General features: G+C 43.8%; 1 protein-coding gene across 1 annotated transcript in view; it reads right to left on the bottom strand.

Annotated features, from left to right (window-relative positions):
* The window catches only part of LOC111971464 (serine/arginine repetitive matrix protein 2), a 21,485-nt gene extending 11,038 nt beyond the window's left edge, over positions 1 to 10,447 (bottom strand). Inside the window, exons 1-3 of the mRNA XM_023998248.2 lie at positions 10,232 to 10,447; positions 8,688 to 8,942; positions 7,991 to 8,086 (exon numbers count right to left, since the gene is read on the bottom strand). Coding sequence (XP_023854016.1) covers positions 7,991 to 8,086; positions 8,688 to 8,935 — 344 coding nt within the window. The 5' untranslated portion in view covers positions 8,936 to 8,942; positions 10,232 to 10,447. The remainder of the gene's footprint in view (positions 1 to 7,990; positions 8,087 to 8,687; positions 8,943 to 10,231) is intronic.
* Positions 10,448 to 11,539: the final 1,092 nt, after the last annotated feature.

The raw sequence follows: 11,539 nt of genomic DNA, 5'->3' as shown, positions 1-11,539 counted from the left end.
TGGAAATAAAATACCAATGTTATGAAACTATGCTGGACATGAAATCCATTCACTGTCTGCAAAATGGAAAAAATGAATGGAAACCTTTTCTTTTTCCTCTTTTTAGTTTTCACCTGTGTAGGAGAGGGGGGAGGGACTCTCTGAGCTGAAGAAGAGAGTAAAGTGATCTGTCAATCAAACAAGCTATGCCATTATTTTTTTACGCATGCACACCAAAATAGGACTTTCTCCCTTCTCTTCACTGTCTCTGTTCTTGTTTTTTCTTCCTTTTCTTCTTACGGCTCTGTTTTCGGGCTGGTGAGTCCGAGTCCTCTGACTCTTCTACAGCCTGAAGGAAGAGAGACGGAGGGGGAGAGAGAGCAGAGGGGGAAGAGACAGAGGGGGAGAGAGAGACAGAGGGGAGAGAGAGACAGAGGGGAAGAGAGACAGAGGGGGAGAGAGAGACAGAGGGGAGAGAGAGACAGAGGGGAGAGAGAGACAGAGGGGGAGAGAGAGACAGAGGGGGAGAGAGAGACAGAGGGGGAGAGAGAGACAGAGGGGGAGGAGAGACAGAGGGAGAGAGAGAGAGAGCAGAGAGGGGAGAGAGAGACAGAGGGGAGAGAGAACGGAGGAGAGAGAAAAGAGATGGTAAGTAGCAGGGGATAACAAAGAAAAATAAGTCTAGCTAGGAGAACCACACACACAACACCCCCCTCGACTCACACGTATTTCTGCTGCTGCTGCTTCTCTTTCTCCAGCCTCTCCTGCTCCTCTCTCCTTCTCTCGCGTCCTTGCGCTCCGGGTGGAAGGAGGAGCCGTCTACGTAGTCCGTGGCGATGCCGAACGCCGCCCTTAGCCGGTCGTTCTTCTGCTGATTGGCTGCAGCCAGGGCGTGAGTCTCTGTCGCCCTGAGGGGGGGGGGGACCATTGTTCAATAACTCCTATTGTCACCGCTTGGTTACTCCCCAAAGAGTGGGACAGTGGTGTTTCACCACCTTGTTCAATGGCCAGCAACTGTTGGAAGAGCCACGCCATCACGCAACAGACAGACGTCATCAGAGCGCACAACAGAACAGTGTACTGCCTACACTCGGTTTGTTGTTATAAAATATTTTTTAAAATCATAGCTAAAGTTTGTATTACTATTGTTCCGCGAGCGTCGTTCAGCTTTTACGACTGGGACCGAAAATGTGTGTCCCGGATTCCAGTTAGCTGCTAGCCATCATGAAAACGGAGCAGGCGAACGTTAGCAGTGCTAGCCCACCAGTGTTTTCATCCATGGCTGGGCACAAATGCTTCAGGTGTGAGATGATTTCCACACAATCACAAGATGAAGATAAGGTGGAACTGGAAAATGGACAGGGCTTTGTCTGCCCTAAATGCACCAACCATCAACATCTAGGGAAGAGATCCTCCGGCTGTTAGCTCGGCTGCGAGAAATAAAAATCTGCTTTCTAAGTACACCAACCTTACTGTAACCCAGGCAAACCGAATCTCAGTTTTAAATGCCTCCTATAGCAAAGCTAATGATGAGTCGGGCGGCGTTGTCTGTCCCAATCTCAACGGACAGATTGTTAAGCTCAACTCCGGGTCCCATGGGAACTGGGGACACAGGCGTAGGAGATCGGGGTGGCAGTCTGGCCAGCCATTTATTTGAGAAGATCCGATCCAGCTAGCAAACAGCATTGCCCCGCTTGAGCCGGACCTAGCAGTCCCGGGAGTCAGCACGGACCATGGGTGTATACCAACAGCCGGGGGGGCCAGTGGCACGCCTCCCCACAGCCATCACAGTTTCAGCAGGTTGTTTCCCTATCGAATTCACAATCATTGTGGGCAGCTCGATGGTGAGAGATTTTGGCCTGCCTACGACTAAGGTCCACTGTCACCCAGGAGCCTGTGTCCATGACATCAACTCTCTCCTGCCCACAGTTCTGGTCAACTACTCCAATATTGACACCATCGTCACTCACYTAGGTTTAAACAACCTTCATTTTAGGCTTCTTTGTTTTTTACGACCCTTGCTAGCACAGGGAAGATCATTCTTTGGTCTCCTCCCGAGCTACCGAAGGGGTTTGGAACTTTTCAGCTGACTCTTTGCCCTAAACGAGCACCTGAAGAAACTTTGCAATGACAGGAATGTCTTTTTGTGGGCGCAACCAGCACTTTTTAAAAGAGATATGATTACCCCTAYGCGCAGGGGTTCCAATTTCCAGCAACATCGCAAACTGTTTTAGAGACTGACAGACAGGGTCTGGTAGTGCTCCAGTTCTCCCTGTTAGAATAAGCAATAGAGGACTTGGAAACCATATCAACTCCTATAGAAATGGCCACTTTGGTTATTGCGAGTAACCTAATTTATGTTCCTTTATCTGCTTTCTAGTGAGTTTATACAAACTCATCTCCTACCAGTCTGATAGGTTGGAGACTCAGAAAACATGGCTGTAACGTTAATTTGGTTGTTACTGCATTGGTTACCTCTAGGCAGATGGCCCAGGTGAAGAGTGGCCCACACATTGAATACGGCACTCTTAAATGCAATCACTAGTAAAACCTCTCTCGTGAATGACCTCATTACATTACTGAGCGCAAAGTTGATTGCATGTTACTCACTGAAACATGGCTGTCTTCAGACTGTAGTGCCGCTCTTATTGAAGCTTCCCCCCCAGACTACAGCTTGTCATACTCTATCAGAAAAGGGGAAAAGTGTGGAGACCAAATCTATTTACACTAATGCTCTCAGCTGTAAGGACATTTCATTTGGCGACTTTGGGTCTTTCGAGCAGCATGCTATACTGTTTAAATTTTAGCCACCAGTGCTGGCCKTAACCCTGTGTAGGCCACCAAAGCACTGCCCCACTTTCTTTACTGATTTCTCTGTACTATTGCCTTTGAGAACTATGATAAAATCATTGTGTTGGGTGATTTTAATATTCATGTTGAAAAAGCTGACGGAGGACGATATGTAAAGCTTATTAAAGAGCAGTGATACTATCAAGAGCAGTGTTCGGGTTTCTTCTTTTCTCTCTCATTTTACTCAACTGTTACCATGCACCTGCAAAAAAGATAGCTCAGATGTGCGAGTGCCTTTTGAATATTCATGTTGACAAAGAGACTGACTCCAAGGACATTGAATTTCTGAATCTTTTGAGCTTTATGGGCTTCATCCAACATGTTACTGGGCCGACCGATAACCGTAGCCATACTCTGGACCTGATTATTACCAAGGAGCATTCTATTGACATATCCTCGATTGTTGATGTTSCTTCAGCTTACTACCTTGTTGCCCATAGCACAGAGTAATGCTGAACGCATTATTAAGAAACGCTTTAAGATTTTATTGAGTGTATGAACAATACTCCACCTATTCTGCCTTCCTCTTGTGATGATTTATTTAGTTGACAACTTTAATAGCAAATGAAGGGCAACCATTGATGCCATAGCTCCAGTAAAGTTGAAAAAGGTCACATCCAACTGGAGAGCCCCCTGGATGATTAAGGAAACTAATACATTTAAGAGAATTTGCAGAAAGGTAGAGCAGAAGTGGAGAATGTCAAAGTTGCAGGTCCATTATGATATTCTGAGAGAGCAACTTGGCATATATAACAAGGCAATTAGAAATGCCAGTCAGGGAAATTTTTCTAACTTGATCACTGAATCAGAATAAATTCGAGACTGCTCTTCTCGACCAGGAGGCCTGATAAATCCTATATGAAGTTTCTTCCACATCGAAATGTGATGAGTTTGCGGCATATTTCAGGGATAAGATAAACAGTCTGGGTAAAGGTCTGGGTATCAGTCAGGCAAGACCTGATGAGAAGTTTGATAATAAACGTCCCCTTTTCAGGACCCTGTCTTTCAAAGATAATTAGTAAAAATCTAAATAACTTCACAGATCTTCATTGTAAGGGGTTTAAACACCGTTTCATATGCTTGTTCAATGAACCATAAACAATTAATGAACATGCACATGTGGAAKGGTCGTTAAGACACTAACAGTTTACAGACGGTAGGCAATTAAGGTCACAGTTATGAAAACGTAGGACACTAAAGAGGTCTTTCTACTGACTCTGAAAAACACCCKAAAAAAGATGCCCAGGGTCCCTGCTCATCTGCGTGAACGTGCCTTAGGCATGCTGCAAGGAGGCATGAGGACTGCAGATGTGGCCAGGGCAATAAATTGCAACATCCGTACTGTGAGACGCATAAGACAGCGCTACAGGGAGACAGGACGGACAGCTGATCATCCTCGCAGTGGCAGACCACGTGTAAAAACACCTGCACAGGATCGGTACATCCAAAATGCGGGACAGGTACAGGATGGTAACAACAACTGCCCGAGTTACACCAGGAACGCACAATCCCTCCATCAGTGCTGACTGTCCGCAATAGGCTGGACTGAGGGCTTGTAGGACCTGTTGTAAGGCAGGTCCTAACCAYACATCACCGGCAACAACGTCACCTATGGGCACAAACCCACCGTCGCTGGACCAGACAGGACTGGCAAAAYYTGCTCTTCACGGTTTTGTCTCACCAGGGGTGATGGTCAGATTCGCATTTATCGTCAAAGGAATGAGCGTTACACCGAGGCCTGTACTCTGGAGCGGGATCGATTTGGAGGTGGAGGGTCCGTCATGGTCTGGAGTGGTGTGTCACAGTATCATCGGACTGAGCTTGTTATCATTGCAGGCAATCTCAACACTGTGCGTTACAGGGAAGACATCCTCCCTCATGTGGTACCCTTCCTGCAGGCTCATCCTGACATGACCCTCCAGCACGACAATGCCACCAGCCATACTGCTCGTTCTGTGCGGGATTTCCTGCAATACAGGAATGCCAGTGTTCTACCATGGCCAGCGAAGAGCCCGGATCTCAATCCCATTGAGCACATCTGGGACCTGTTGGATCGGAGGGTGAGGGCCACTCTAGAGGTTGACCGATTAATCGGAATGGCCGATTAATTAGGGCCGATTTCAAGTTTTCATAACAATCGGAAATCTGTATTTTTGYATGCCGATTTTTTTTTACACCTTTATTTCACTAGGCAAGTCAGTTAAGAACCCATTCATATTTTCAATGACGGCCTAGGAACGGTGGGTTAACTGCCTTGTTCAGGGGCAGAACGACAAGATTTTTACCTTGTCAGCTCAGGGATTCAATCCCGCCTGTTACGCGAATGCAGTAAGAAGCCAAGGTAAGTTGCTAGCTAGCATTAAACTTATCTTATAAAAAACAGTCAGTCAATCATAATCACTAGTTATAACTACACATGGTTGATGATATTACTAGTTTATCTAGCGTGTCATGCGTTGCATATAATCGATGCAGTGCGCATTCGCGAAAAAAAGACTGTCGTTGCTCCAACGTGTACCTAACCATAAACATCAATGCCTTTCTTAAAATCAATACACAGAAGTATATATTTTTTTTTAAACCTGCATATTTAGCTAAATGAAATCCAGGTTAGCAGGCAATATTAACCAGGTGAAATTGTGTCACTTCTCTTGCGTTCATTGCACGCAGAGTCAGGGTATATGCAACAGTTTGGGCCGCCTGGCTCATTGTGAACTAATTTTCCAGAACTTTACGTAATTATGAAATAACATTGAAGGTTGTGCAATGTAACAGGAATATTTAGACTGATGGATGCCACCTGTTAGATAAAATACGGAACGGTTCTGTATTTCACTGAAAGAATAAATGTTTTGTTTTCGAGATGATAGTTTCCGGATTCGACCATATTAATGACCTATGGCTCGTATTTCTGTGTGTTATGTTATAATTAAGTCTATGATTTGATAGAGCAGTCTGACTGAGCGATGGTGGGCACCAGCAGGCTCGTAAGCATTCATTCAAACAGCACTTTCGTGCGTTTTGCCAGCAGCTCTGCTGTTTAAGAATTCAAGCCTATCAACTTCCGAGATTAGGCTGGTGTAACCGATGTGAAATGGCTAGCTAGTTAGCGGGGTGCGCGCTAATAGCGTTTCAAACGTCACTCGCTCTGAGACTTGGGAGTAGTTGTTCCKCTTGCTCTGCATGGGTAACGCTGCTTCGAGGGTGGCTGTTGTCGATGTGTTCCTGGTTCGAGCACAGGTAGCGGCGAGGAGAGGGATGGAAGCTATACTGTTACACTGGCAATACTAAAGTGCCTAGAAGAACATCCAATAGTCAAAAGGTACATGAAATACAAATCGTATAGAGAGAAATAGTCCTATAATTCCTACAACCTAAAACTTCTTACCTGGGAATATTGAAGACTCATGTTAAATGGAACCACCAGCTTTCATATGTTCTCATGTTCTGAGCAAGGAACTTAAACATGAGCTTTCTTACATGGCACATATTGTACTTTTACTTTCTTCTCCAACACTTTGTTTTTGCATTATTTAAACCAAATTGAACATGTTTCATTATTTATTTGAGGCTAAATTGATTTTATTGATGTAGTATACTAAGTTAAAATAAGTGTTCATTCAGTATTGTTMTAATTGTCATTATTACAAAAAAGAAAAAATAGAAAAAATTATAAAAATAAAAAAATAGGCCGATTAATCAGTATCGGCTTTTTTGGTCCTCCAATAATCAGTATCAGCGTTGAAAAATCATAATCGGTCGACCTCTAGACCATTCCCCCCAGAAATGTCAGGGAACTTGGTGGAAGAGTGGGCTAACATCTCACAGCAATGACTGGCAAATCTGGTGCAGTCCATGAGGAGATGGACTGCAGTACTTAATGCAGCTGGTGGCCACACCAGATACTGATGGTTACTTTTGATTTTGACCCCCCCTTGTTCAGGGACACATTACTCAATTTCTGTGGAACTTTTTCAGTTTATGTCTCAGTTGTTGAAGATGGTTTTTTGTTGTTGCTGAGTTTACATATCACTTGGTAGTGTTCCACAAGGTTTGATTTTGGGTCCGGTCCATCTATCTATCTATAACCCCTTGGCAGCGTTATCAGAAAGCACAGCATTGATTTTCACTGCTACGCAGACTAGACAACTTTCCATTTGTGTCACCAGAGGATTTTAGCTCCAAGACAAGACAGAGGTACATATTTTTGGAGCCAAAACACAGAATGTATCTGGTTGCACATTTTTATTCAGGGGCAAGAAAGATAATACACCAGGTAAAAAACCTTGGTGTTATTTTCAATTGTTCTCAATTTCAAATCACACAATAGMAATGTGACCAAAATCGCTTTTTACCACCTGAGGAACATTGCTAKGGTGTGGCCATTTCTCTCTCAGGCTAATACAGAGACACATCCATGCTTTTATTACAAGCAGGCGTGACAACTGTAATGCTCTCCTGTCTGGTCTACCCAAGAAAGCCATTGGTCAACTGCAAAACACACAGAATGCTGCAGCACATGTACTGACCAAGACCAGATGGAGAGCACACATTACACCGGTTTTAAGGTCTCTGCAATGACTGCCTGTGAGTTTTAAAACACATTTTAAGATTAAGATTTTTTTAATCAATCCACGACTGTGCACCCCAATACATGTCAGACATGCTTTTAAGTTAGGTACCCAGTAGGTRCCACAGGTCCTCTGGCACTTGCCTTTTWACTATACCAAAGCCTAGGACCAAGAGGCATGACCAGGCAGCCTTTAGTTACTATGCCACCAGCCACTAGAATAGCCTGAATGAAAACCTGAGGCGGGCGAAACGTTTGACATTTTAAAAAGAGATCCAAAAAAAGAAAAAAGTTACGCTTTACTTTTCCTTAAGGTGCTTTTAGTCATTCAGTTATTTATTTATTTGTTATTCTTTTGTTTTGTAATCCTTTTACTTTGTTTAGTAAATATTTCCGTTTTTATTTTCATTGATTTTCTTAGTTTTTTTCCTTGTCTGAAATGTGCTGTATAAATAAAGCTTGATTATAGTTAATTTAAAAGTTTGTGCAGCCATGCTGGTCTGTAGTAGTTTGTGGTGGTCTGCAGTAGAAATGTCACTAGTCCGTAGTGATCACACTACTCTATAGTGACCTGTGGTGGTGTGTACTTACGATGGTCTCTCGGTAGGGGCTGAAGGCGGCTCCTGCTTCTCCTGCAGCATCATGCGGAAGCTGTTCACCTTCTCTTCAATCTCCTCAGCTGAGTACCTGTCATCAACACATACACACACGGCTCAGCAGTTAAGACACCGAACTCTCTCCTTCAGCACCCCATATCTTCAACCGTTCTCTCCAAATCTCTGTCCCTCACATCCCCTTCTGAGGGGATTTGATTAAAATGGCCCGGCTGCCTGGAGTTTGCACTGGGAGAAAAGTGATTGTATTCGTTTTGGAACCGGGCTGCTTCCCAGGCTTGAACTAGGGGCCCCGCTCTGGCCAACATCGCCTCCCCCAAAAAAAGTGACGTTGGTTAAGCATGTGGAGTAATGAGTAGGATTCTGTGTTCGCATACGAAAGTGATTACTTCATCTGCCTTCCCAATGGAAACTAGTTTGAAAATGTGAACATATATCTTATATTTATAAACAACTCAACATGCTGCATTGTTGACAATATGACAGAGCGGTGCAGATTACCGTTCAATTTGGGCAGGGCACGCCTACCTCACCGGCTTCGTCCGGTCACGTGATGGGCCATAGCCCAGTGCAACACGGGCCCGCTTAATTAAATCCCTTCTCTCACCCTTACTACTCTCCACCCCACCCCCCTGCCTGCCCATCCCTCCCTCTTACACCCATCCCTCTCTCACCCCTGCTCTTCCATCATGTCCTGCAGCTCTGCACACTTGACCTCCAGTTGCCTCTTTCTCTGGTGTTCCAGGATCTCGGCGTTGGGCTGGCGGTTCAGCTGGCTCTCCAGCCTCTCACGGTCCTTCTCGTCCCGCTCGCCACCGCGCTCGTCCCGTGGACGCTTTGCATGCACGCTCGACAGGTTACGCTGCACATAGCCGTTAGTGCCACTGCCTCGCGGCGTGGTGAGGCCAATGCCGTTGTACATAGCTCCTCTGTGGAGACAGACCGGGAGGGAAAAGGACAAAGGTCAGATAAGTGTGAGTATTAAAATGATTYGAACTGGAATGGTTGAGGGTAGGCCTATCAGTCAGTCCCGAACAAAACAGACATAGCCTACAACCAGGTCACAAAAATCAACCACGTTAGGCTGGCAGACCAGGGTTGGGGTCAATTTAGGAAGTAAACTGAAATTGCGAATATTAATTGAATTGACCACGACAAATGTTGGTCATAGTATCTTAAGCCATGCACTATGGAGTTAGGCATGCCAATAAAMACTAAATGGGAGTGTATTGGGTAGGTACAATGCACAAATAGGTAATTATAATAACCCTCCCCTATAAACCATATTGATGATATAGAAGAGATTSCAAACTAGGCCACACTGTCATAAKCACAGCTTATAAATAAATAAAAAACTAGTTGGCAAGGTTGGGGTCAATAATGTTTTAATTCAGAAGTAAACGACAATGAAAATTCTCCCAAATGCTTATCTATGATAAACATTTGGGATTTAAAATTGTTTACTTCCTAAATAAAACAGATTGCTAGCTAACGTTAAAACAGGTACCTTAGTAGAGCAAAATATTTCCACCGATAGCTATCRAACGTTTAATTTAAAAAACAGTGACCTGCCTTTGAACCCAACAATCTCTAGGTAACCAACTAACTAACTAGCTACTATAACGTACAACACTTCGCAGCAGGAAAGAGAAACAAGCCTAGCTAGCTAACGTTAGTAGTATGAGATTTGTCAGAAACTGAGATAGCTAGCAAGCTTCTTTAGCTACGCACTAAACTAGTAGTAGGGACAAATGACCGGCTACGGTAGTTRGGTCTACAATGAATAGCTGGCTAGCAAAATAACTAACGTCATRGGGCATTACGTCGAAATTAAATTGTTAACGTTACCTGACTAGCTTGTTACTGCACTTATAAAGATGACGACGTTGACACACACTTCTTATGCGCGCCCTCCCCCTCAGTGATCGAACCCGACGCTTAACGAGCCCCCTGCCTTACGGGCCAAACTTTGGCCCAAATCGGCCTTCTATATAGGCTAGTTAGCAACTAGCGAAGCTAGCTACCGTGCGCTGTACACTTGTGGAATGTATCAAAACAATATAGGTAACGTTATCTAACATTATTTGGACAGCAGTCAGGTCATTGTATCTTTTTTGCCAGCTAGCTAATGTTAGATATCGAAATATTTTATCCCCGCATGGTAGCTAGCAATAACTATTAAGCCAATTTAGCATGCTAACCAGATAGCGAACGTTACCTCTGAGATCCCCGCGAACGGAGACGATGAAGGGAAGCAAATACACTGGCAAAAGCCAAAATAAAACGACAACCGAAACAAAAAGAAATCTACTTCAAGTACTTATTCGTAAAACAAACACCTAATGCCTGCTGATATCGTCACTGGCTGAACATCGGGTGAAAACCACGCATGATGATGGCGACCCCAGACTCTGCGTCTAAACTACATTTCCCATGTTTCCCATTAATCATTTRCTTCTTCTTCAAAGTTTTATGGCCGACTACACCTATTGGTGTATAAACTTTTCAKGTTGTTGACTTGATGTCACAAGTAACAACAACCCTTCGTATGAGTTTATCTGCTGTATGAGTAGCCTAATGTGAAGACATATTGTCCATGCCATGAATGACAGCCCCCTTGTATTTTCAGGTKATCTTGTTCATTTAAAGGCACAATCTGTCATTTCAGCATTCCCTCCACCTTGTTTGCAATAAGGTACATTTCTTTAACCTTTATTGAACTAAGCAAGTCAGTTAAGAACAAATTCAAATTTACACTGACGGCCTACCCCAGCCAAACCCTAACAACGCTTTGGCCAATTGTGCGCCGCCCTATGGGACTCCCAATCACGGCCGGTTGTGATACAGCCTGGAATCAGGGTCTGTACAGACCAGGGTCTGTAGTGACACCTCTAGCACTGAGATGCAGTGCCTTAGACCGCTGCGCCACTCAGGAGCCCAATGATGGGGCTGCGGAAATTACACCTATGCTGTCAAATTCATAAGTAGACAATTATTTGCATATTACTGACAGTCCATGAATCAACATGATTATCCATATAATACCTAATTGACACTGAATTCACAGCATTTTGCCTGTAAAAAAAAACAGGCAATGTTTATATGACCCCTTTTCATCTCTTTCTTGTTGGCATTCACCATTTACAGTATACATCAAGGTGATTAGCCAGCACCGGTGAGGGGTGGGTGTAGGGGTGTGCTAATGAATCCATTGAATATACGCCATGACAAAGAAACTCATTATGTATTTGTTTGGGCAGAAAGAAACAATATGAAACTGAGAAAATGTATTTCAAATAATATAATAGTAATTTTGAGTTTAATTATGTTACTGGTCTGTGCAGCCTATAGGCTACGTGGCTGTGTCATGCAAATACAATCAATAGTTTCTTATTTTGTTACTTTAACAGACAAGACACACTTACCTGCCCTGATAACAGTCAACACACATATATTTTATAGTAAGAATATAATGGAATATAACAGAATAAAATATAAATKATATTTTTCCCTAACAACTWGAGTT

This window comes from Salvelinus sp. IW2-2015, linkage group LG13 (assembly GCF_002910315.2).
Source record: "Salvelinus sp. IW2-2015 linkage group LG13, ASM291031v2, whole genome shotgun sequence".
Lineage (NCBI taxonomy): Eukaryota > Metazoa > Chordata > Actinopteri > Salmoniformes > Salmonidae > Salvelinus > Salvelinus sp. IW2-2015.
Note: the sequence above shows the minus strand (reverse complement) of the source record. Positions and strands in the feature narration are given on the sequence as shown.